The sequence below is a fragment of the Scyliorhinus torazame genome, chromosome 4 (assembly GCF_047496885.1).
Source record: "Scyliorhinus torazame isolate Kashiwa2021f chromosome 4, sScyTor2.1, whole genome shotgun sequence".
In the NCBI taxonomy this organism is placed as follows: Eukaryota; Metazoa; Chordata; class Chondrichthyes; order Carcharhiniformes; family Scyliorhinidae; genus Scyliorhinus; species Scyliorhinus torazame.
Window position 1 is genome coordinate 206,278,539 of NC_092710.1, and position 26,503 is coordinate 206,305,041.

General features: G+C 46.5%; 1 protein-coding gene across 5 annotated transcripts in view; it reads right to left on the reverse strand.

Moving 5' to 3' along the window:
• The window catches only part of LOC140410710 (ectonucleotide pyrophosphatase/phosphodiesterase family member 3-like), a 280,597-nt gene that overhangs the window by 241,104 nt on the left and 12,990 nt on the right, over positions 1–26,503 (reverse strand). For 3 of the 5 annotated variants that reach the window (XM_072499147.1, XM_072499148.1, XM_072499152.1), the window contains exon 2: positions 8,579–8,657. In XM_072499147.1, coding sequence (XP_072355248.1) covers positions 8,579–8,657 — 79 coding nt within the window. Of the gene's footprint in view, positions 1–8,578; positions 8,658–24,610; positions 24,757–26,503 lie in introns of all 5 variants that reach the window. The other 2 variants (XM_072499151.1, XM_072499150.1) reach the window with 1 other exon arrangement.

Genomic DNA, 26,503 nt, shown 5'->3' on the forward strand with positions numbered 1-26,503 from the left:
AGCGACAATGGCCCGTGCTTCAGCAGTCGAGAATGGTCCACGTTTGCCAGGTCATACAATTTCCAGCATGTCATCTCCAGTCCGCACTATCCGCAGTCCAATGGAAAAGTCGAGAAAGGGGTGCACATTGTGAAACAGCTCATCTGCAAGGCTCTGCTTCCGACATACACCTTGCACTGCTCGCGTACAGGGCGACTCCATTGTCCACTGGCATGTCGCCGGCTCAACTCCTGATGAACAGAGACCTGTGGACGACGCTTCCAGCTATACACCTGCCCAACCTGGATCACCTCCCGGTGCTGCAGAAGATTCAGCAGCTCAGAGACCATCAAAAGCAGGGCAATGATGCCCATGCCACCGATCTGGCCGTTCTATCCCCGGCAGACACGGTCAGGATCATGATACCGGATGATGGATGGTCTGCCCCGGCTGTTGTTCGACAGGCCGCACCCCGCTCTTCTGTTGTACGTATGGCTGATGGCTCCATTGTGCAAAGGAATTGACAGGCACTGCGCAAAGTTGCCTGCCCGCAACCACTTTCTCCTCCATTTCCATATGTTGAATTGCCACCTCCTGATACCTCGCACCACGAGGCCACCAGTCAGGCTTCCATCCCGCCTATCAAGGTTCCGTCGTCCCCTCCGCCACCTCTCCGGCGGTCGACCAGGATCAGACGCAAGCCTCAGAGACTTAACTTGTGAACATTTGTTTTGTTTGCTCTGTTCTGTTGTCCTCTGTCAGTCACGTTAGACAGACTCATTCTCATGTAAATACATTCATATACACCAACAAAACATTAAAAAAAGGGGGAGATGTTATGATATGCAAACATGCAGCTAATGAACACATAGAATGACACGACCAATGACAGTCAGGACACTCAGGAGTGGTATCTCACTATAAAAGGGATGAGGCACTCACACCCCGCCTCTTTCCACAGACCAACATCTACAGAGTGAGACAGGTTGTTTCCTCAGCATCGCACCCCAGCACGTGGCTTAGAGCATGGCTGGTTCAGTCAGACTGAGTTACTACATTTAGATTAGCAGAGTTGAACTCATTGAGAACTGTGCTAACAGTTTAATAAAACACATTGAACTCACTTCAAAGTCTGGAGCATCTATTACTCAAAACTGCATCAAGTGGCAGCTTGTGTTATTCCAAATTACATAACACAACAACACTTTGTAGACTGCTGGCAAAACGTCAGAGCTTGCTGGGTGACCTCCTGTTTGCCATTGGTTGAATACTAGCAGCAATGAAAATACATAAGGGTCTCAATGACCTTCAGGCAGGAAGGGGCCCCCTGCAGGCTTTCCTGCCCCAGGCTTAATAGGAGGGAGACAGGAGGAGGGTGGGATGGCAGCAGGGTCTGCACCACATACCATCCTGCACAACCAAATAACCCCTCCCCACTTTGTGCTTGGCGGGATGGATGGCAGTGGAATTGGATTATGCCCAATGCTTTTGGTCTTTCCAATATTTAGATGAATGACATTTCTGATCATCTAGTACTGATGTCAGGCAAATTGTCTGGTGATTTTGAGACAATGTTGGGATTTCGAGGAGCTGGACGTTATCAGCATAGGTGTGGAAATTGACATGTTTTTGTATGGTGTCAAAGGGCAACTTATCAATGCAAATACTTACTGGGCACAATCCTTGCACTTATCAAATTTCTTTCCTGAGCATCAATATCCCAAACGTCATTCAACATGATACAAAATTTCCCATCAATGGCCAAATAACCTGTGTATTCATGGTGTTGTAGAGGGATACACATTTTCTAGGAAACAGAGGTCTCTCCTGCTCTTCCTTCAATAGTGCCGGGGGATGTTTAACACCACATAAGACCATAAGGCCATAAGACATAGGAGTGGAAGTAAGGCCATTCGGCCCATCGAGTCCACTCCACCATTCAATCATGGCTGATTTCCACTCCATTTACCCGCTCTCTCTCCATAGCCCTTAATTCCTTGAGAAATCAAGAATTTATCAACTTCTGTCTTAAAGACACTAAACGTCCCGGCCTCCACCGCCCTCTGTGGCAATGAATTCCACAGACCCACCACTCTCTGGCTGAAGACATTTCTCCTCATCTCTGTTCTAAAGTGACTCCCTTTTATTCTAAGGCTGTGCCCCCGGGTCCTAGTCTCCCCTGCTAATGGAAACAACTTCCCTACATCCACCCTATCTAAGCCATTCATTATCTTGTAAGTTTCTATTAGATCTCCCCTCAACCTCCTAAACTCCAATGAATATAATCCCAGGATCCTCAGACGTTCATCGTATGTTAGGCCTACCATTCCTGGGATCATCCGTGTGAATCTCCGCTGGACCCGCTCCAGTGCCAGTATGTCCTTCTTGAGGTGTGGGGCCCAAAATTGCTCACAGTATTCTAAATGGGGCCTAACTAATGCTTTATAAAGCTTCAGAAGTACATCCCTGCTTTTATATCCAAGCCTCTTGAGATGAATGACAACATTGCATTTGCTTTCTTAATTACGGACTCAACCTGCAAGTTTACCTTTAAGAATCCTGGACTAGGACTCCCAAGTCCCTTTGCACTTCAGCATTATGAATTTTGTCACCGTTTAGAAAATAGTCCACGCCTCTATTCTTTTTTCCAAAGTGCAAGACCTCGCACTTGCCCACGTTGAATTTCATCAGCCATTTCTTGGACCACTCTCCTAAACTGTCTAAATCTTTCTGCAGCCTCCCCACCTCCTCCATACTACCTGCCCCTCCACCTATCTTTGTATCATCGGCAAAATTAGCCAGAATGCCCCCAATCCCGTCATCTAGATCGTTAATATATAAAGAGAACAGCTGTGGCCCCAACACTGAACCCTGCGGGACACCACTCGTCACCGGTTGCCATTCCGAAAAAGAACCTTTTATCCCAACTCTCTGCCTTCTGCCTGACAGCCAATCGTCAATCCATGTTTATACCTTGCCTCGAATACCATGGGCCCTTATTTTACTCAGCAGTCTCCCGTGAGGCACCTTATCAAAGGCCTTCTGGAAGTCAAGATAGATAACATCCATTGGCTCTCCTTGGTCTAACCTATTTGTTATCTCTTCAAAGAACTCTAACAGGTTTGTCAGGCACCCTTACTAAATCCATGCTGACTTGTCCTAATCCGACCCTGCACTTCCAAGAATTTAGAAATCTCATCCTTAACAATGGATTCTAGAATCTTGCCAACAACCGAGGTTAGGCTAATTGGCCTATAATTTTCCATCTTTTTCCTTGTTCCCTTCTTGAACAGGGGGGTTACAACAGCGATTTTCCAATCCTCTGGGACTTTCCCTGACTCCAGTGACTTTTGAAAGATCATAACTAACGCCTCCACTATTTCTTCAGCTATCTCCTTTAGAACTCTAGGATGTAGCCCATCTGGGCCAGGGGATTTATCAATTTCTAGACCTCTTGTTTCTCTAGCACTTTCTCCTTTGTGATGGCTACCATATTCAACTCTGCCCCCTGACTCTCCGGAATTGTTGGGATATTACTCATGTCTTCTACTGTGAAGACTGACGCAAAGTACTTATTCAGTTCCTCAGCTATTTCCATGTCTCCCATCACAAAATTACCAGCGTCATTTTGGAGCAGCCCAATGTCAACTTTTGCCTCCCGTTTGTTTTTAATGTATTTAAAGAAACTTTTACTATCATTCCTAATGTTACTGGCTAGCCTACCTTCAAATTTGATCCTCTCTTTCCTTATTTCTCTCTTTGTTATCCTCTGTTTGTTTTTGTAGTCTTCCCAATCTTCTGACTTCCCACTATTCTTTGCCACATTATAGGCTTTCTCTTTTGCTATGATGCATTCCCTAACTTCCTTTGTCAGCCATGGCTGCCTAATCCCCCCTCTGATAACCTTTCTTTTCTTTGGGATGAACCTCTGTACTGTGTCCTCAATTACTCCCAGAAACTCCTGCCATTGCTGTTCTACTGTCTTTCCCACTAGGCTCTGCTCCCAGTTGATTTTCGTCAGTTCTTCCCTCATGCCCCTGTAGTTACCTTTATTTAACTATAACACCTTTACATCTGATTCTACCTTCTTTCTTTCAAATTGGAGATTGAATTCGACCATATTATGATCACTGCCTCCTAAGTGCTCCCTTACTTTAAGGTCTTTAATCAAGTCTGGCTCATTACATAACACAAAGTCCAGAATGGCCTGCTCCCTTGTGGGCTCCATCACAAGCTGTTCCAAAAAGCCCTCCTGTAAACATTCAATGAATTCCCTTTCCTTGGGTCCACTGGCAGCATTATTTACCCAGTCCACCTGCATATTGAAGTCCCCCATGATCACTGTGACCTTGCCTTTCTGACATGCACTTTCTATTTCGTGGTGCATTTTGTGCACCCGGTCCTGACCACTGTTAGGAGGTCTGTACATAACTCCCATTATGTTTTTTTTGCCTTTGTGGTTCCTCAACTCTACCCACACAGACTCCACATCATCTGACCCTATGTCGTTTAGTGCTATTGATTTAATTTCATTCCTAATTAACAAGGCAACCCCGCCCCCTCTGCCCACCTCTCTGTCTTTTCGATAGGTTGTGAATCCCTGGATGTTTAAATGCCAGTCCTGAACCCCCTGCAACCATGTCTCTGTGATGCCTACCACATCATACCTGCCAGTCACAATCTGGGCCACAAGCTCATCTACCTTGTTCCGTACACTGCGCGCATTTAAATATAGCACCTTTAATTCTCTATTGACCGTCCCTTTTTGTTTTCTTAGTGTGGTGGACCTTGGTTTACTGAGCCTTTCCATACACTGTGTCATATTTTGTGGGATGGGGACAATCGTAACCACTCTTGAGTTTTGTCTGTTCGGTTTTTTTTGTGTTCCTAAGCAGCTACGCTCCCCGCTGATTACTTCACCTCTTGGTTCCCTGACCTTCCCTTCCCCCCCAATCTTTAGTTTAAAGTCCTATTGACCACCCTATTTACTCTTTTCGCCAGAACACTGGTCCCAGCTCGGTTCAGGTGGAGACCATCCCAACGGCATAGGTCCCCCCTGTCCCAAAACTGATGCCAGTGTCCCATGAAAAGGAACCCCTCTTTCCCACACCACTCTTTCAGCCACGTGTTAACCTCCCTTATTCTTGCCTCCCTATGCCAATTTGCACGTGGCTCGGGCAATAATCCGGAGATTATGACCCTTGAGGACTTGTTTGTTCTCTCATCTAAAATATACCGCAGCACTCCGACTGAAATGTCAGTCTGGATTATACGTTCCAGTCTATGGAGGATGGCCTCAAGTCTACAATCCTGTGATTCTAAGGCAGGAACACAACCACTGACAAAGGCTAACTCAACTAGGATAAATGTTTGAATAATATTTGCTTTGTATTATTTACAAAACTGTCTGTAATTGTGCTTCTGCTTTCCTCTGTGTTTCATGCAGTAACCCAGGTGGCGCTAGAATCTCTCCTATTAATGAACTATAATGATAATTGGACCATTCTGATCTTCTCTGGTCCCTTGTACAATGCCATTAAATCACACATTATAATGAGGCTGTCGAATGTGCAGCCTAGAGGAGACATTGCAGAGAGGTGCTCGAGGCAGGCCTAACTTGCCTAACTGAGGCCCTGAAAGAAGGCCCAAATAAATGTAACTGCACCATGGAAGCCTTGTTCAGCTCTCAAACAACATGCATCAACAGAAATAAAAACAAAATGCTGGAAATACTGAGCAGGTCTGTGGAAAGAGAAACAGACTTAACATTTTGAGTCAAATATGACTCTCCTTCAAACGCCTTCTCTCAACTAAACATTAACTCTGCTTCTCTCACCACAGATGCTGCCAGGCCTGAGTACTTCCAGCACTTTGTTTCTATTTGAGATTACCAACATTTGCAGTATTTTGCTTTTATTTTACATACATAATGGGTTTGATTTCCTCAAGCAGAATCAGAATCCCTTTAACTGTCCGTCCTTAAAACAAAATTCAAGGACATATGGCCAGTACAACATTAAAGAATCAAAATTATGAAATAGTTTCAAAGTCTACATTGAAGCAGTTCACAAGCTTATATAAACCTTCCATTCACTTTGGACATCTTCTGATTAAGCAATCAAACTTTGAATTTGACTATTAGAGGTTTGAAAAGCTGCATTTCCAGCCAGTGATCTGACTTCTCAGTATCAAGTAACAACAGCAGTTCATCAGCCAAATTAAAATTGTATGTACCCAGACTTCAAAATTCTCTCTGCTGAATCATCAATCTGCCCTGACATAATGAAAAAGTGGGACATGGGCCTGGGTGGGGTGTAGACCCGATGGGCCAAATGTCCTCCTTCTGCACTACAGGAATGCCATGATTCTATGAACAGCAACTTTTTTTTTAATGGCAGTCAAAAATATTCTACGACTTGCATAAACAATTCACAAGAGCAATACAAAAGCTGAGAAGATACACCCAGCAGGGAGTGCTGAACAGCTAGACCTTTTTTTCTGGAAAAGAGAAGGCTGATGGGTAACATGATAGAGGTTTTATAATGAAAGGGTAAAGAATGTAAAGAAAAGTTTTACTTGTACAGGAATCCAAAACCAGACGTCATAAATATAAGAAAGGCATTAATAAATTTAAGAAACTTGTTTACCCAGAGAGTGCTTAGAGTAGCTCAATTTCACAAGTAGTCGTTGAGGTAAATAGCATAGATGCATTTAAAAGAAAGCAAAATAAGTAAATGACAAAGAAAGGAACAGAAGGGTATGGCAGTAGGGTTAGATAAAGTACATCAGGAAGAGGCTCATGTGGAGTATGAACACCAGTGTCGACCAGTTGGGCCACATGGGCCTGTTCCTGCTGAACACTCAGTGCAGCAGGGTAGCATAGTGGTTACACTGCTACCTCACAGCTCCAGGACACGAGTTCGCTACCCACCTTGGATGATAGTCTGTGTGGAGTATGCACTTTCCCCCTGTGTCTGCATGGGTTTCCTCCGGGTGCTCCGGTTTCCTCCCACTGTCCAAAGATGTGCAGTTTAGGTGGATTGGCCATGATAAATTGCCCCTTAGAGTGGGGTTCCAGGAATAGGGCAGGGTGATTTGGGCCTAGGTAGAGTGATCTTTCAAAGGGTCAGTGCAGACTCAATGGGCCAAATGGCCTCCTTCTGCAATGTGGCAATTCTATTCTATGTAATATTATAAATGACAGCTGACTGCAAATAATTTGCAGAGCTCTTTTAAGTCTTCCATCTTCTGATTTCCTGAAAGTAAAGAGTAGCTAAGTCCCACACTTCCAGGCTTCCGCCAATGCTGCTTTGTAATTTATCACCAGTTGGTGCACACAAGGAGCTGAGGCAACTTTCCTATTGATTTTCCTGCCCTTTCATTGCTGACCTGCTCCCATTTTGTCCCCACATCTACAATCAGAGGGAGTTGAGAAATTACAGAAAATGTAAACCACACTCCGTGGCTACTGCCCACGAAAACTGCCCACATCCCCAGACTTAATAATCGCAATTGTGAGTTTTTTGTTTGCAGGAGGCTCTTAAAGTGAAACTGTTCATGTGATTTAAGCACAAAGATACGCATGTTTTACAATCTTTTAAATGTGTATCTTTTCATTTTCCAAGAAACTGGCTACGGTACAGTAAGGTAACTGGTAAATGCTTACACGTTTCCACACGCTACCTAACTGGTTCAAAGAAGATTTTAGTTTGTGATTGCAAATGAATTTGAGCAGAACATAAAATACTTATTAAACAAAGTGGAATTTGCAGCTGGATCGCCAATTGTGCTCAAAGCAAAAACTATTGGACCCAGGAGTTTTACTGAATTACTTTTGGAGTGAGAAAAGCTCACATTAATTGGACAATGATCATGGGCGGGATTTTACACGCAACCGGCCCCTTAACACGAGTCGGAGGCAGCCCGCTGCCATTGGCTGGCAGCAGGATCTTCTGGTCCCACTGTTGTCAACGAGGTTTTCCGTTGAATGCTCCCCTCGCAGCCGGGATACTCGCGGAATGGGTGCGCCATCGGCAGGACCGGTAGAAATGAAATGAAAATGAAAATCGCTTATTGGCACAGGTAGGCTTCAATGAAGTTACTGTGAAAAGCCCCTAGTCGCCACATTCCGGCGCCTGTTCGGGGAGGCTGGCCTGGGTCCAAGATCCTGTCGGTATGAACGGGCAGAAACTTCCAGCCCACATTAAAGAGTGCACTTCCATACATGAAATGAACACCTTAATATTTAAGTCTATAAGGAAAATAAAAATTAATTTATTGAGGTAATTAAGTTACAAATACAGCGCAAATCACTGGCTGGAATTTTCCGGTTCCTCACACCTGTGGGATCCTCTGGTCCCGCCGATGGGGACCACCCCATGGCGGGTTCCCCAGCTGCGGAGGTTTGGGCCGGAAGATCCTGCCCCAGGCCAATGGCAGGCCGGCTCCAACGCCAGAAAGCAGGTTGTGGGGAGGCCAGGAAATCCCACCTTTCCATTCCAAAGGAAATCACAACTTTAAAAAATGAAATCAAAAATGATCAATAATGGAAAAATAAAATGTTTGCAACTTTTAAAGTTGAAAACATTGTAACACATACCTGCTACACGTTTACATGATCTTAGGCCAAGGCCAAGTCCAAGTCCAAGAAGTAAAATTAACAGTGATATAAGCAGCACCTATGCAGAAAGAATTAGAAGTCATAAGCTTGCACATTTCCATATGTAGTCATTAAACTTTTACAATACTTCAGTATAGAACCTTTTGTTCACTGTAAGGATCATGATTCAACTACAGGGATAAGCTTCACCATCTGAACTGCAATAGGATGCAAATGTGTCACTTTGTATAATGTGCGGGAAAATCCTGCCCAGCTAGTTTACTGCCAAATAATTGACGATGAATATTTACTTAACTTGGGTGTTTTGGAGGTAAGAGACCAGCAGAATTACGCATATATTTTTATACTTCAAGGAGGATACACAGATTTCACTACTTGAAATGGCTGCGAGATCAATTATCTACCTGGGCAGTGAAATCGGAATGAGCAGAGACAGTAAGGAGTCAAGAGCACCTTAAATACATTCCGGGGATCAGAGTGCAGCCTTACCTACCTGGGAGTGGATGTGAAGTGGTGCAGAGACAGTCTGGAGTCAGGAGCACCTTAAATACATTCTGAGGATCAGAGTGCAGCCTTACCTACCTACGAGTGGATGTGGAGCGGTGCAGAGACAGTCTGGAGTCAGGAATGTACTATTTCAGCTGCTGAAGAAACTGAGTGAAAAAACAACTGTGACAAGACAGGAAACTGGTAGGTTGATTGGCCAGTAGATGTAGAGACGATGGGTGGAATTCTCCATCCCGCCACACCCGCATTCACAGCTCCAGGGTCCCAGGTTCAATTCCCGGTTTGGGTCACTATCTGTGCAGAGTCTGCACATTCTCCCCGTGTCTGCATGGGTTTCCTCCGGGTTCTCCGGTTTCCTCCCACAGTCCAAAGATGTGCGGATTAGGTGCATTGGCCATGATAAATTGCCCTTAGTATCCAAAAAGGTTAAGTGAGATTACTGGGTTACGGGGAAAGGTTGGGGGCGTGGGGCTTAAGTAGGGTTCTCTTTCCCAGTGCAGATTCGATGGGCCGAGTGTCTTCCTTCTGCACTGTCAATTCTATGATTCCATACCCCCATGCCATCGGGAATTCCGTGGGCGTGAGTGCATTGCTGGCGAACCAGATGATCCCGCTGATGGAGAATCTAACCCGATGTGTTAATAGCTAGCTGAGGGCACAGGGTTAAGGTAGATCTTCTGAAACTTTAAAATACAATCAATAAAAAATAAAATAAATATATAACACAAAGGGGAGAAGGTGACACAGTGTGAGTGTCACTCAGCTTGTAATCCAGAAGACCAGGCAAATGTCCTGGGTTCAAATCCCACCGCAGCAGGCGGAATCTGAAAACTCATCTCAGTAATGATGACCATGAAACTATTGTCAATTGTTGTAAAAAAAGCTGGTTAGAGTCAGAGTCATAGAGGTTTACAGCATGAAAACAGACCCTTCGGCCCAACTTGTCCATGCTGCCCAGTTTTTGCCACTAAGCTAGACCCAATTGCCCGCATTTGGCCCATAACCCTCCAAATGTATCTTTCCCATATAACTGTCTATAGAGTTCAGTATAGGTTCACTAATATTCTTTAGGGAAGGAAATCTGCCATCCTTATCTGCTCTGGTCAACATGTGACTCCAGACCCACAGCAATGTGGATGACTCTGAATTAGCCGAGCAAGACACTCAGTTCGCCAGTAGTCAGGGATGGATAACAAATGCTGACCTTGCCAGAGACACCCACATCCCATAAATGTATAAAACATACCTGTGCAATCAAGAAACATACAACTTTTAGCTGTAAGTGATACAAGCATAGAATAAGCATAGAGATTTGTAGTAGGAGCTATTCTAAGTTAAATAAGAAAATAAATAAAGTAACATTGCAGTACACGTGTTATTTGTGGAGTGTTTGAGCTTTTGGACACCAACGTGGTCGAGGACAAACAAATCTGCAGCTAGAGTAATTCCGGATCAGGATTATTGATCTGGAAGAGGAATTGCAAACACTGCGCAACATACAGGAGGGAGAGAAATGCTTGAACGCTTTGTTCCAGAAGGCTGTCACAGAATAGGGTCATCTGTTTAGTAAGCTGTTCCAGCAGGGGGAGCAAAAAAGAATGTAGTGGTAGTAGGGGATAATAGAGTGAGGGGATTGACACTGTTCTCAACAGCAAAGAGCAAGAGTCCAGACAGTTGTGCATACTGCACGTGCCAGGGTTCAGGACATCTGCTCAGGACTGGCGAGGAACGTACAGTGGAAGGGGGAGGATCCAGCAGTACTGGTCCATTAAAGAACCAATGACATAGGCAGGACAGGGAAAGAGATTCTGCATAGTCAATGTAAGGAGCTAGGCAACAAATTAAGAAGCAAAACTTCAAAGGTAATAATCTCCGCATTATTACCGTTGCCACATAGAACATACAGTGCAGAAGGAGGCTATTCGGCCCATCGAGTATGCACCGACCCACTTAAGCCCTCACTTCCACCCTATCCCCGTAACCCAATAACCCCTCCTAACCTTTTTTTTTGGTCACTAAGGGCAATTTAGCATGGCCAATCCACCTAACCTGCACGTGTTTGGACTGTGGGAGGAAACCGGAGCACCCAGAGGAAACCCACGCAGACACGGGGAGAACATGCAGATTCCTCACAGACAGTGACCCAGCGGAGAATCGAACCTGGGAACCTGGTGCTGTGAAGCCACAGTACTATCCACTTGTGTTACCGTGCTGCCCTTACACATGACAAATAGGATTAGAGAAATGAATGCAGGCTCAAGGACTGGTGTGGTGTGGGAGAAGTGGGCTCTGGTGCGTGGGGCACAGGGACAAATACTAGCTTGGACACACTATTCTCTCTCTCAAACTGAATGTAAAATTCAATCATATTATGATCACTGCTTCCTAGCGGGTACCTTCACTATCAGGTCATTAATTAATCCTATCTGGTTGCTCAACACCAGGTCAAAGTGGTTGCTGAACCATTAGGGCTGTCTATTACTGAACCATGCTGGGACCGGTATTCTTGTGAGTTGCATAACTGGGGAAGTAGAAAGGGTTTTAAATTAAATAGTGCAGGCACGGGATGAAATGTGGGAAGATGTGATGATAATAATCTTTATTGTTACAAGTAGGCTTACACTGCAATGAAGTTACTGTGAAAAGCCCATCGTCGCCACATTCCAGCGCCTGTTTGGGTACTCAGAGGGAGAATTCAGAATGTCCAAATTACCTAACAGCATGTCTTTCAGGACTTGTGGGAGGAAACCGGAGCACCCGGAGGAAACCTATGCAGACACGGGGAGAACGTGCAGACTCCACACAGACAATGACCCAAACCGGGAATCGAACCTGAGATCCTGGTGCTGTGAAACAACAGTGCTACCCATTGTGCTACCATGCCTGGCATGATATATAAAACCACAGACAAGGTAAGAGAGGAAGGTATTAATATGGGAAATGATAAACAAATCGTGAAAGGAATGGACAGAGAACAAAAAATATAAATCTATGAGTAAATGAGTAGAATCATAGAATCACAGAATCCCTACAGTGCAGAAGCAGGCCATTCAGACCATCGAGTCCGCACTGTAGATAGGGCTGGAGGTGACAAAAATAATCAAAGGGCAAAACTTAGGGCTTTGTATCTGAATGCATGAAACATTTGAAACAAAACCGTTGCATTAATAATGCAAATAGGGTTAAATAAATCCAATTGAATAGCCATTAGAGAGATGGCTGCAGAATGATATAGGTAGGAAATGAATATTGAAGGTTATGTGACATTTAGAAAGGATAGGAAGAAATAGTGGAAGCTTGTGAGAAAGGTACAATGATTATCATGGGGGACTTAAATCTACATATAGACTGAGATAACAAGATGGGCAAAGGCAGCCTAGATGAGGAATTCATACAAAGTTTTCATAGATCAGACATTGTAGAGCCAAATGGGAACCAGCCTGTACTTGACCTGGTGTTGAGCAAACAGATAGGATTAGTTAATGACCTTATAGTGAAGGTACCCGCTAAGAAGCAGTGATCATAATATGATTGAATTTTACATTCAGTTTGAGAGAGAGAATAGTGCGTCCAAGCTAATATTTTTAACTTAAGTACGAGCAATTACGAGGGCATGAAAGCAGAACTAGCGGAGGCAAACTGACAATATAGGTTCAGGGATATGTAAATAGAGTTGCAGTGGCAGATATTTAACGGAATATTTCAGAAAACACGGAATAGATAGATACATTCCAACATAAAATAAAAAATACAGTGGGTAGACCCACCAACTGTGGTTAACCAAAAATGTTAATTGTTGTATCAAACTTAAAGAAAAGGCACATAGGTGGATGGCAGGTCAAAAGATTGGACAGAATATTTTTTTAAAGCACTAAAAGATTAATCAAAATTGAGAATGAGAGATAGCTAGCTAGAAATATGAAGGCAAATAGGAATGGTCTGTATAGATATATTTTTTCAAGTTAACAGAGTGAATGTTGCTCACTTAATTAATAATGGAATGGAAAATAGAGATGGAAGATTACTTGAACAGGTATTTTGCATCAGTCTTCACCAAGGAGGATACATACCAGAATTAGCTGTAATCAAGAATTGGAATGTATTGTATTATGTGCCTGCATTTCATTGTAATTAAAAAGGTGCTCAGCGGAGCAAGGGTTAACTTGGGACTAAAGAACAAAGAACAATACAGCACAGGAACAGGCCCTTTGGCCCTCCAAGCCTGTACCGGTAATGATACCACCCTTGGGCAAAACCCTCAGCACTTCCTTGTGCCATATCCCTTTATACCCATCCTATACATATATTTGTCGAGATGCCTTTTGAACACCGTTAATGTATCTGCTTCCACAACCTCCTCTGACAACATGTTCCAGGCACTCACCATCCTCTGTGTAAAAAAAACCTGCCTCGCACGCCTCCTCTAAACTTTGCCCCACAGATCTTAAACCTATGCCCCCTGGTGACTGACCCCTCCACCACGGGAAAGAGTGCCTGCCCCTCCACTCTATCCATGCCCCTCATAATTTTGTAGACCTCTATCAGGTTGCCCCTCAACCTCCATCGTTGTAATGAAAACAGTCCGAGTCTCTTCAGCCTCTCCGCATAGCTAACACCCTCCAGGCCAGGCAACATCCTGGTAAACCTCCTCTGCACCCTCTCCAAAGCCTCCACATCCTTCTGGTAGTGTGGCGACCAGAATTGTGCGCAATATTCTAAGTGTAGCTTACCAAGGTTCAATACAACTACAGCATGACTTGCCAGTTTTTATATTCAATGCCCCGTCCAATGAAGGCAACCATTCTGTATGCTTTCTTGACTACCTTATCCACTTGTGTTGCCACTTTCAAAGATCTGTGGAACTGCACGCCCAGATCTCTCTGACAATAGAGAATAGAATTGCCCGCAGTATGATGCATACAGTCATGTGGTAATAGACTCAGATAACTCCGGGAAGCACCCAGCAAGGAGTACCAGCACTAGGCATGCCAAACCCGGGATCTGTAAATAGTTGAAGATTAACAATAATGTAACATGGTGCTCAGTGGTGACACAATGATACAACATAGTTGGTTGGAGTGGCGGTTGCTTCTAAAAGTATCACATCAGCATATGCATTATGGCACATCATGGTGATCAGCATGAATGGTCGCATTTTAAATGAAAAACCTAGAGCAGAATCCCAAGGTATGAAAGACTGAAATCAGTTGAAGTCTAACTAGAGAAACATGCCTCTAAGAAGAAAAATAAAAGAAAATTTTGAAGAAGCTTTGCTGCACACATGGAAGTTGAGGAATCCACCACAGTGAGTGGAATTCCATTGCAAGACCCCCTCAGTGATGTCGAGTAAAACAAAACTGGCCAGATAACAAAAACAGGTGAGAAAAACCACGCAGAGTGCAAAAACTTGGTTGGATCAGAAAGACGTGCGAGCACAACTACAAAAATAGGGCAAGACCTTGAGTGACGCAGAGTAGGAGAACCCCGTCAGCTCGCAAGAGAGTGGGCTCATGTGCAGAAACTCATGTGCATTTACATTACAAAATAGGTGGCAGCCCCATTGGCTCAGCAGATGGCAGAAGTAGTGGCAAAGCTGCACTGAAGTTGAAAAAAGTTAAATAACGAAAGGTGGGCAGAGCAGAGGACAAACTGCGGGGTGAGGAAAGAAATCCTGTGCACAGGACGAAAGAAAGGAAAAAGCCTGAGAGAGCGAACCCTTTTCAGTTGGGTCGGTTTTTTTTGAACAGTGGAGAAAATTGCTGCCGAGTTAACAGCTCGCATCATCTCTTTCAAAAAGTGTGTGACCGCCAAAATTCCCAAACAATGGGGGCCTTCAATAAAAGAGATCTGCAGAGTCTAAGGAAGATGAATCACCTGGAAATTGGTACTGAAGCTCAGAGGACTGAGCTGCTGATTAATGATTTTAACAAAAAAACGAACGATTGGACTGCTAATGCGCCAAGTCTCCCAGAGTGCAAGACATTCAGCAAAGACAGATAACCTGCAGAGCACAGCAGAAGAAATTGCTACAGTAATTGTTTCCAAGTTTTTTTTTTAAAAAGAGCTATGATTGTGGGGATCATGTAAAAAATACATGGGAAAATCAGAGAGCAAAAAACAAACTGACGAGTAAAAAAACGTTACTCACAGAAGAGCTTAAAAGGGCAATGAGATTTAAGGTAGCAACAAGAAAATAATACGGCCATGGGCAACAAATTAGATGAGCCAGACGCAGTTTGGCTAAGGAAAGAACGAACTAAACCAGACAATAGTTTACAGGAGACTTAAATTATTAAATAGGAAGTCAGAAGAAGTACAAGTTGATCAGTTTTTATTCCTGTTTGGTTCATTTGCTGATGAAGTACTCCACCGCCAACATATAAAGGTAAAGGTAAAGTCGCCATAGTTCCAGATGACCATAGGTTGCTTTCCCCTTTGAGGGGGAGAGCCGGCTGGTGGTGATTTAACCTGAGGATCACCAAACTTCAGGCGACGGACAAGGTTGAGAATGTGGGGCCATCATGAATCAACTCAGCTGGTACAGGAATTGAACCTGAGCTTTAGCCTCGCTCTGCATCACAAACCAGCAGTTTAGCCCACTGAGCTAAACCGGCCAACATATAGATCAATACTCCCCAACATTTGGTGAGATACCGAAAGGATTTGGCAGCTATTTTAAACTCCAAATTGCGGACAGAACAAATCAGAAAGCAAGTAGATGTAGTGCATTTTGATTTTGAAAAGGCACTTAATAAGGTGCACACAAGATAAGAGCTATGGTATTAGAGTGACATATTAACTGAGATAGAGGACAGAGAGTGGGGTTAACGGGGATATTTTCAGGCTGGTAAGCAGTAATTAGCGACGTACCACAGGGATCAGGGCTGGGACCTCAACTATTTACAATCGACATTAATTACTTGGATGAAGGGACCGATTATTGTAGCCATATTTGTTGACAATACAGAGAGAAGTAAGAAAGCAAGTTGTCAGGAGGACAGAAATAGATGGGTTAAGTGAATGGGCAAAGGTTTGGCAGATGGAGTCTAATGTGGGAAAATATGTGATTCTCAACTTTGGCAGGAATAGAAAAATCAAAATATTATTTAAAGAAAGAGAGACTGCAAAATGTGTTTCTGCAGAAGTACATGAGAGCCCTTGAACATTGATGCACGATCAATGACCACTAAAGCGAGGTTGCAGTCCAACTGAAGGCTTTAATAAGCTAGATGTTTCCCCCAGCAGCTCAGGTACAGAATGAAGGCTGCTGGGGCGGCACGGGCTCTTATACCCCGCCTAGCAGGGCGCAGCTACCATACATCCTAACCAATAGAAAGCATACAGTTTCCACCAATGGTGCTCCAGCCTATCAGGTACCGTAATACCTCTAATACCGCATTCACCCACTGTTAAAAAAAAAGTCCGGCGGGGTGGTGGCCTGATACTACAAACATGGCAACGTGGTAGAATTAGTTATGGAGGTACCGTAATATCTCCATACAGCATTTTGTAACTATTTACAAACCTGATAGCTATTTACAATTGATGATTTAAATTTACAGTTTACAGTTTAAAATGAAGCAGTCAGTCGATCGGGGGCCCTGGTCGTCCTCTGTGATCGTCGGAGCCTCAGTGGTGACTCCGGTGGAGGCTCGGGCGTTTGTGACTCCGGGAGCGTGGCTTCGATCTCCATGGCAGCTTCGGCACCCCTAGACGGCGCTGGTGGGGAAAACGGTTGACTTGGGGAGGGAGCGCCTGCGGGGTGCGTCGGTGGGTGGGGGGCCTAGATGGGGCCGGCGGGAGGACCGATCCTCCTGTAAGGTGCACTGATGGGAGGGAGGGTGGGACTGGTGGTTGGGTTGTGCGTGGGGCTCCGGCAGGCGGCAGGACTCATAGGGAGACCGTATCTTGTCGGCCGTCAGGGTACGCCACATAGGCGTACTGGGGGTTAGCATGGAGCAGATGGACCCTCTCGACCAACGGGTCTGACTTGTGCGCCCACACGTGGTTTCGGAGCAGGATGGGTCCGGGTCCTGCCAGCCAGGTCGGAGCGAGGTCCCAGAGGAGGACTTCCTGGGGAAGACAAGGAGAAGTTCGTGAGGTGTCTGGTTGGTGGTAGTACACAGCAGTGACCGGATGGAGTGGAGGGCATCCGGGAGGACTTCCTGCCAGCGGGAGACCGGGAGGTTCCTGGCCCGTAGGGCCAGTAGGACGGTCTTCCAGACCGTTCCGTTCTCCCTCTCTACCTGTCCGTTACCCCGGGGGTTGTAACTGGTCCTGCTCGAGACGATGCCCTTGCTGAGGAGGAATTGACGCAGTTCGTCGCTCATAAAGGAGGACCCCCTATCACTGTGTATGTAAGCGGGGAACCCGAACAGTGCAAAGATGCTATGGAGGGCCTTGATGACAGTGGTTGCGGTCATGTCAGGGCAGGGGATGGCGAATGGGCACCGGGAGTACTCATCAATCACGTTCAGGAAGTACGTGTTGCGGTCAGTGGAGGGGAGGGGGCCTTTGAAGTCCATGCTGAGGCGTTCAAAGGGACGGGAAGCCTTTATCAGGTGCGCTTTCTCTGGCCGGTAGAAGTGCGGTTTGCACTCCGCACAGATTTGGCAGTCCCTGGTGGCTGTCCTGACCTCCTCGATGGAGTAGGGCAGGTTGCGGGTCTTCACAAAATGGAAAAAGCGAGTGACCCCCAGGTGGCAGAGGTCCTCGTGGAGGGCTCGGAGGCGGTCCACTTGTGCGGTGGCACATGTGCCGCGGGACAGGGCGTCAGGAGGTTTGTTTAGCTTCCCGGGACGATACAAGATCTCGTAGTTGTAGGTGGAGAGTTCGATCCTCCACCGCAAGATCTTGTCGTTTTTTATCTTGCCCTGCTGCGCATTATCGGACATGAAAGCCACCGACCGTTGGTCAGTGAGGACAGTGAATCTCCTGCCGGCCAGATAATGCCTCCAATGTCGCACAGCTTCTACTATGGCCTGAGCCTCCTTTTCGACTGAGGAGTGGCGGATTTCGGAAGCATGGAGGGTACGTGAGAAGGCCACTGGTCTGCCCGCTTCGTTGAGGGTGGCCGCCAGAGTTACGTCAGATGCATCGCTCTCGACCTGGAAGGGGAGGGACTCGTCGATGGCGTGCATCGTGGCCTTTGCAATGTCTGCTTTGATGCGGCTGAAGGCCTGGCGGGCCTCTATCGACAGGGGAAAAGCTGTAGATTGGATCAGGGGACGTGCCGTGTCTGCATAGTTGGGGACCCACAGGGCGTAGTAACTGAAAAGCCCTAGGCAGCGCTTCAGGGCCTTAGAGCAGTGAGGGAGGGGGAACTCCATAAGGGGGTGCATGCATTCAGTGTCGGGGCCTATAACTCCATTTCGCACTACGTAGCCGAGGATGGCCAGGCGGTCGTTGCTAAACACACATTTATCCTGGTTGTATGTAAGGTTAAGGATTTTTGCGGTCTGGAGGAATTTTCGGAGGTTGGTGTCGTGGTCCTGCTGGTCGTTGCCACAAATGGTGACATTGTCAAGATACGGGAATGTTGCCCTTAAACTGTACCGGTCAACCATTCGGTCCATCTCGCGCTGGAAGACCAGTTGGTGACACCGAAGGGAACCCTTAAGAAGTGATAGAGCCGCCCACCTGCCTCGAAGGCAGTGTATTTGCGGTCACTAGTGCGGTTGGGGAGCTGGTGGTAGGCGGACTTGAGATCCACTGTGGAGAAGACCTTATAATGCGCAATCCTGTTTACCAGGTCGGATATGCGGGGGAGAGAGTACGCGTCCAGCCGTGTAAACCTGTTGATGGTCTGACTGTAGTCAATGACCATCCTATGCTTCTCCCCGGTCTTTACCACCACTACTTGAACTCTCCGGGGGCTGTTCCTGGCTTCAATGACCCCTTCCCTCAGTAACCGTTGGACCTCTGACTTAATGAAGATCCGGTCCTGGGCACTGTACCGTTTGCTCCTGGTGGCGACAGGTTTGCAATCCTGGGTGAGGTTCTCAAACAGGGAAGGCAGGTCGACCTTAAGGGCCGCGAGGCCGCAGACAGTAAGGGGGGGTTATAGGGCCGCCGAATTTGAAGGTTAGACTTTGGAGGTTACACTGGAAGTCTAAACCCAGGAGTGTAGCCGCGCAGAGGTGGGGAAGGGCGTAGAGGCGGTTTGTGAGGTTTTCTACACAAAACTCCTTTATCTCCACGGAGTGTGAACCGGAGGTCAGGGAGATTTTTTGGTTAACGAGGTGGATGAGGAGAGAACAGCGCCTTACCGTGTCGGGGTGTATGAAGCTCTCCATGCTCCCAGAGTCGATTAGGCAGGACGTCTCATGCCCGTTGATGAATACGGTCGTTGTAGCAGTTGAGAGTGTTCGAGGCCGGGACTGATCCAGAGTCACCGAGGCTAATCGCAGCAGTTGAGAGTTCTCTTCGGGCAGTGCGTGGTCAGCCGAGCTGGGGTCCTGGGGGTTCATCCAAGATGGCGGTTCGCATTAGTCGCACATGGCTGGGGGTTCACAAAATGGCAGCGCCCATCCCTCTAACGTGGCGTCCGCGGAACAAGATGGTGGCGCCCAGGGTCCGCACGTGGCCCTGGAATAGGAAAATGGCGGCGACCACTGGCCGCACGGAGACCGTGGAGAAGTTTGTGGTTGCGGTCCGCATTCGCCGGCGGGGACCGCGGCAACCGCACGGGCCTGACATACCCCACGAAGTGGCCCTTTTTGCCACATCCCTTGCAGGTGGATGCGCAGGCCGGGCACGCTGGCGGGGGTGCTTGGCCTGCCCGCAAAAGTAGCAGCAGGGCCCCCTGGGGCTGCCAGGCCGCCTTACAGCGCAGGCTTGTGGGGGGATGGGGGAAGTCTCGGGGTCGGCCGCAGAGGGGTTCCATGCTGCCCAGGGGGCTGCCGCGCAGTCGCGAACGTTCCTGGAGGCCACGTCCAGGGAGCCTGCAAGGGCCCGTGCCTCCTTGAGACCCAGAGTGTCTTTTTCTAACAGTCGCTGGCGGATTTGTGAGGATAGCATACCTGCCACAAAAGCGTCCCGGACTAAGAGTTCAGTGTATTCGCTCGCCGAAACTTGCGGGCAGCTGCAGTTTCTACCCAACCCCAGGAGTGCACGGTAGAATTCTTCTAGCAATTCCCCAGGGGTTTGTTGCCTTGTTGCAAACAGGTGCCCGGCGTAGACCTGGTTTACCGGGCGAATATAATGTCCTTTTAGCAGCTCTATTCCTGCATTGAAGTCTTCCGCTTCCTCGACGAGGGTGTAAATCTCCAGGCTCACCTTTGAGTGCAGGACTTGCAGTTTCTGCTCTCCCGTGGGTGTGTTTTCAGCCGTCCCGAGATATCCTTTAAAGCACGCCAGCTAGTGCCTGAAGATTGCCGCTGAGTTCGCCGCATGGGGGCTGAGTTGCAGACACTCCGGCTTGATTTGGAGCTCCATCCTTTCTTCTTAAAAAACTAGATTATTCAATTGATGCACGATCAATGACCACTAAAGCGAGGTTGTAGTCCAACTGAAGGCTTTAATAAGCTAGATGTTTCCCCCAGCAGCTCAGGTACAGAATGAAGGCTGCTGGGGTGGGACGAACTCTTATAACCCGCCTAACAGGGCGGAGCTACCATACATCCGAACCAATAAAAAGCATACAGTTTCCACCAATGGTGCTCCAGCCTATCAGGTACCGTAATACCTCTAATACCACAAACATAAATCACAAAAGTCCGCATGCAGGAACACAAAGCAACTTGGAAGGCAAATTAAAATTTGACCTTTGGTGTTTGGGGAATGGATAATCAAAATAAGGAGGTCTTGCATTTACCCATTTTATAAACCTGGTTTACTTCATATCATTTTGACTTCCCCTCCCTATACCTCTTGGCCTCTCTGTCTTTCTTTCCACCTTAAGATGTTCCTTAAAACTTACTATTTTTAATCAAGATCTTGGTCATCTGCCCCAATCTCTGCTTTTGGAGCTTGGCGTCAGATTTAGCTTCCTAATGCTGTGAAATACCTTGAGGCATTTGATTATATTATATTAAGCACTTATTACCTATTCCTAACTACTGTTGAGAAAGTGTAAGTGAGCTGCTTTCTTGAACCACTGCAGTCCATGTGATGTAGGTACACGCACAGAGCTGTTATAATAATATTTGTTATTATTGTCACAAGTAGACTGACATTAACACTGTGATTCAGTTACTGTGAAAATCCCCTAGTCACCACACTCCTTGCCTGTTCGGGTACACTTGAGGGAGAATTCAGAATGACCAATTCACCTAACAAGCATGTCTTACGGAACTTGTGGGAGGAAACCGGAGCACCCGGAGGAAACCCACAAAGACACGGGGAGAACGTGCAGACTCCGCACAGGACAGTGATCCAGGCTGGGAATCGAACCTGGGTCCCTGGCGCTGTGAGGCAGCAGTACTAACCACTGTGCTATTCCATTCCAACGGGTTTATTTGAAATCACAAGCTTTTGGAGCGCTGCTTCTTCATCAGGTGAAGTGGAGGCAGGTTCACAATCACAGCATATATATAGGAATTGCAAGATAATTACCGATTAGGATGTGAAGAATGGTTGGTCTTTACAGGACAAACAGTATGAGTGGAACATAGAACATTACAGCACAGTACAGGCCCTTCGGCCCTCAATGTTGCGCCGTCTTGTGAAACCACTCTAAAGCCCATCAACACTATTCCCTTTTCGTCCATATGTCTATCCAATGACCATTTGAATGCCCTTAGTGTTGGCGAGTCCACTACTGTTGCAGGCAGGGCATTCCACACCCTTACTACTCTCTGAGTAAAGAACCTACCTTTGACATCTGTCTTATATCTATCTCCCCTCAATTTAAAGCTATGTCCCCTCGTGCTAGACATCACCATCTGAGGAAGAAGGCTCTCACTGTCCACCCTATCCAATCCTCTGATCATCTTGTATGCCTCAATTAAGTCACCTCTTAACCTTCTTCTCTCTAACGAAAACAGCCTCAAGTCCCTCAGCCTTTCCTCATAAGATTTTCCCTCCATACCAGGCAACATTCTGGTAAATCTCCTCTGCACCCTTTCCAATGCTTCCATATCCTTCCTATAATGCGGCGACCAGAATTGCACACAATACTCCAAATGCGGCCGCACCAGAGTTTTGTACAGCTGCAACATGACCTCATGGCTCCGAAACTCAATCCCTCTCCCAATAAAAGCTAACACACCGTACGCCTTCTTAACAACCCTCTCAACCTGGGTGGCAACTTTCAAGGATCTATGTACATGGACACCGAGATCTCTCTGCTCATCCACACTGCCAAGAATCTTACCATTAGCCCAGTACTCTATCTTCCTGTTATTCCTTCCAAAATTCCTTCTAACGACCTTGAGCAGTTTCCAAGTCCTGCCTGTCCTCCGCAGGTTGTCACAACTTGAATGTCACACCAGAACCCACATCACACTGCGGCTAAGTTCCCAGCAGATGCACATTTCCCTTGCTCACCTCCATCTGTAGAGCCTGCCCATACATATGCTTCTAAGCATGGAGGTGATTGGTGGTACACGGGGGCTCTCTTCACCGTACAACCAGGTGCCACCCTGCTAGCAGGATAATACAGGGCACACCCAGTGAGGACACCCACTGTAGAAAACGGACAGGAGCTGCAAAGCCTATTGCTGATACGGGTTGTGGCAGTCTCCCGTACCCCTGTTGACAGGCACGGTGAGGATAGAGGCTCCTACATCACAGGCCCAGTGCCGCTCACTGATGGGGACAGGTGTGCAGTACAGAAGGCAACATATTGAGGGGGCTATGTGAGGGATGGAGTTGGGTTGTGCAGCAGTACAACCCAGGCTAACTGTGGATGGTCAAGAGAATACTCATCTTCCTAACATTTCTTCTTTTTACCCCCCCTTGCAGAGAACGAACTTCGGAGTCCAGCCGGCTATGCTCGCTAATCTACCTGGCCGCTGCTGCCATTGTGGATGAACAAGGCTGGCTCAGGGAGCACCCTGCACAAGAGGACCCTGCCAAGAGCAGGGGCCAGCCAGGAAGGTTCAAGTGCCAGTGAGTGATAATCACTACAATCATTCTGAAAAAGAGTGCTCAGGGATGTCAGACATGTGTTTGGGCTGCAGGATTCAGCAGAAGATGAGACATGTGCACTGAATGTGTGCCAGCTACTTCATACTTTCAATCTATCAGCTGTATGACATCCTGCATTTTGATCACTTGCTGGGGATGGCTGCCACAGGCACATATGCTCCTAAACTGCTCATGCACCCTTTGAGATGACATTCAATTTCTGTCTGTCTGCAGGATGAAAACGTCCACAATAAGAGGGAGCGAGCGAAGATGGAGGTGGCAATCTGGACATTCTGGTCCTCGCCCCTTTTGAGGAGCAAGCCACCAAGCTACCTGGGAGGAGCAGGAGCATGCTGAAGATGAGATTGGACTCCTCCGGGGTGCCAGTGGGTATAAATTCAGTCTGCAGTTGTCAGATGCATCCACAGAATACTTAAGGAGCCGGCTTTTGCACTTACTAAATCTTTTGTTTCTCTGTCTCTGGTACCAGCAAGAATAGGGAAGGCCCCAAATGGACACCAGACACAACTCCATCTCCAACCCCACCTCTTGAGGAAGATGCCTCAGAGGATGCACTGTCAACATTCCTGCACCCTCCACCAACACAGATACACTAACTTCAGTGGGTGAACACTAATTCAGTGGGTTCACATTGTAGAGTAGGCTAGAAGTCACAATCTGGAGAGCATATCACTGACAATGGTTCACAGCTGGAGGGAAAACTAATAGCCGAGGTCACAGACACTTGAAAGACTGCCAGAGACCACGCCCTTACTTAGATTCAAGCAGTTGATGAGCCTCTGGACTTGGCTCTAAGAGACCTGATGAAGATGCAGAGACAGGCAGGGCAATATCAAGCAGAAATACCAGAGGCCATGTAAAGACTTGAGCGAAGGCTGGAGGAGTCATAGAATCATTGTAGAATTTACAATGCAGAAGGAGGCCATTTGGCCCATCAGGTTTGCACCAGCCCTTGGAAAGAGCACCCCACTTAAGCCCATGCCTCCACCCTAACCCCGTAACCCAGTAACCCCACCTAACCTTTTTGGACACTAAGGGGCAATTTAGCATGACCAATCCACCTAAATGTGGGCGAATACCAGTTTGGATCATGCCCAAACATCCGGCGGAAATCATCCCACCAAACCTGCTCAAAATGACAGTCATTTTGGGGGGAAATTACACCCTAATGTTTGTAAACATGGTCCTTTAGCCTGAATTTCTGAATGGGTCAATTGTCATTCTATTTTTTATTTCCACCAAGAGTTCTCCTATACTTTCCACGATCTTGCGGATTTCTGCACTTCTCCAGGAACCAAACCCAGGTGTGCCACAGCTCTCAGAAATTAATTTTATTCTCCTCAGCACTCCTGCTATTCTCCGTACTAGAAATTTCTTGGGGCTCTTCCACTAACATTTGGCCAGGCGACCCACCAATTCTCTTTCAATTCTCCTGATTGTTGACATTCCATCTCAAGCATGGCTTCACTGCCTTCTTGCTTAGTTGTCTACAGCTCCAGGCAGCTGTCTCGCTTTCCCATTTCCAAGCTGTTCCGGTTCCATATGCAAATTGCCTGACTCTGTGAAAAAACACAGATAAACCACAATCAAAAAATAAATCTCCCTGCAATCTATCACCATGACAAAGTAGCACACCTAGGATGTCCGAGATAGAGATGCAAACTAATCATGCACAATTTTCAAACCCATCCTTTACTTATCAGTTACTCTCCAACATTTCTTTGATCTGGGAAATTACATGAATAATTAATATATTTAATAGGGACAGCTGCAATCATACCGAACCGAACTTACTGACTCCATTCCTAAACTAAAAGAAGACCACCTGTGGTCTACTGTTTCACATTGATAACTCTTTTAATCTCTTTAAGTAAACATGGACTATCCTTTGACTGGTCATTATCTTATGGGTGTTCCTCAGTTTCTCAAACTCAGGGTATTTCCCCAACCCCATTTATCTTACATTTAAAACGTCAATTCCCAAACTAACACAATTACACTCCTAAAACATATGAATCGTGATATTAGAAATGTATGCAACATTTTGGATGTATCACCTCCTTCTCTGTCCTCCCCCACCATCTGGCCTGGGCTTGCAAAATCTTCCCAACTGTCCTGGCTTGAGACAATTCACACCTCTTTAACCTGGGGTTACCCCTCTCTGGATCTGTAAACACTTAATTAACTGCAAATGCTCGCATTCTAAGCATTGTCTTGCATCTTTGAATTTGTCTATATATATGTTTCTGGATCATACCTCTTCATTCACCTGAGGAAGGAGCAGTGCTCCGAAAGCTAGTGACATCGAAACAAACCTGTTGGACTTTAACCTGGTGTTGTAAGACTTCTTACTGTGCTCCCTGTGAGGATGTAGCAATACTCCCTGCCTAAACCAGGAACTCACCACACCTCCAAAAACACTCTCAGACACTTTACAACATTAGAGGTTCTTCAAAATCACATTGCTTGCAGATTGGGTGCCTGGCCCTTTAAATAACACTTGTGCTAGGTTCATCACACAGCTGAACACTTGATCTGTAGAGAGTGACATTCAAATTTATGATATGGACCTGCAGAATTCAAATATGGAAAATAAGCAGATCAGTTGGTTGAGCTGTATGACCTTATGATAAGGACAACAGCACAAGCACTTGTCAAAAAGGTGTGTGCTGCACGGACCAATCTGGAAGTGACTGAAAATGCTGCATACTCCCCAGGGAAACAATCAGCTTCCATTACACCACCTCCAGCAGTGCTACAACTCTGAATTTTTTGCTCTTTATCCCTGCAAGAGGAAAGGTATTTACATAGAATTTACAGTGCAGAAGGAGGCCATTCGGCCCTTCGAGTCTGCACCGGCTCTTGGAAAGAGCACCCTACCCAAGGTCAACACCGCCACCCTATCCCCATACCCAGTAACCCCACCCAACACTAAGGGCAATTTTGGACACTGAGGGCAATTTATCATGGCCAATCCACCTAACCTGCACATCTTTGGACTGTGGGAGGAAACCGGAGCACCCGGAGGAAACCCACGGACACTCGGGGAGGATGTGCAGACTCCGCACAGACAGTGACCCAAGCCGGAATCGAACCTGGGACCCTGGAGCTGTGAAGCAATTGTGCTATCCACAAGGCTACCGTGCTGCCCTCATGAGGACAGGGAAGAGGAAACACTGCAGAGAAAGACGTTTAGGGATACAACAGCAACTTGCATTTATGTAGCACCTTTAATATAGTAAAATATCCCAATGGCTTTACAGGAGCATTGTCAGGCAAAACGTGACATCATGAGACCATAAGACA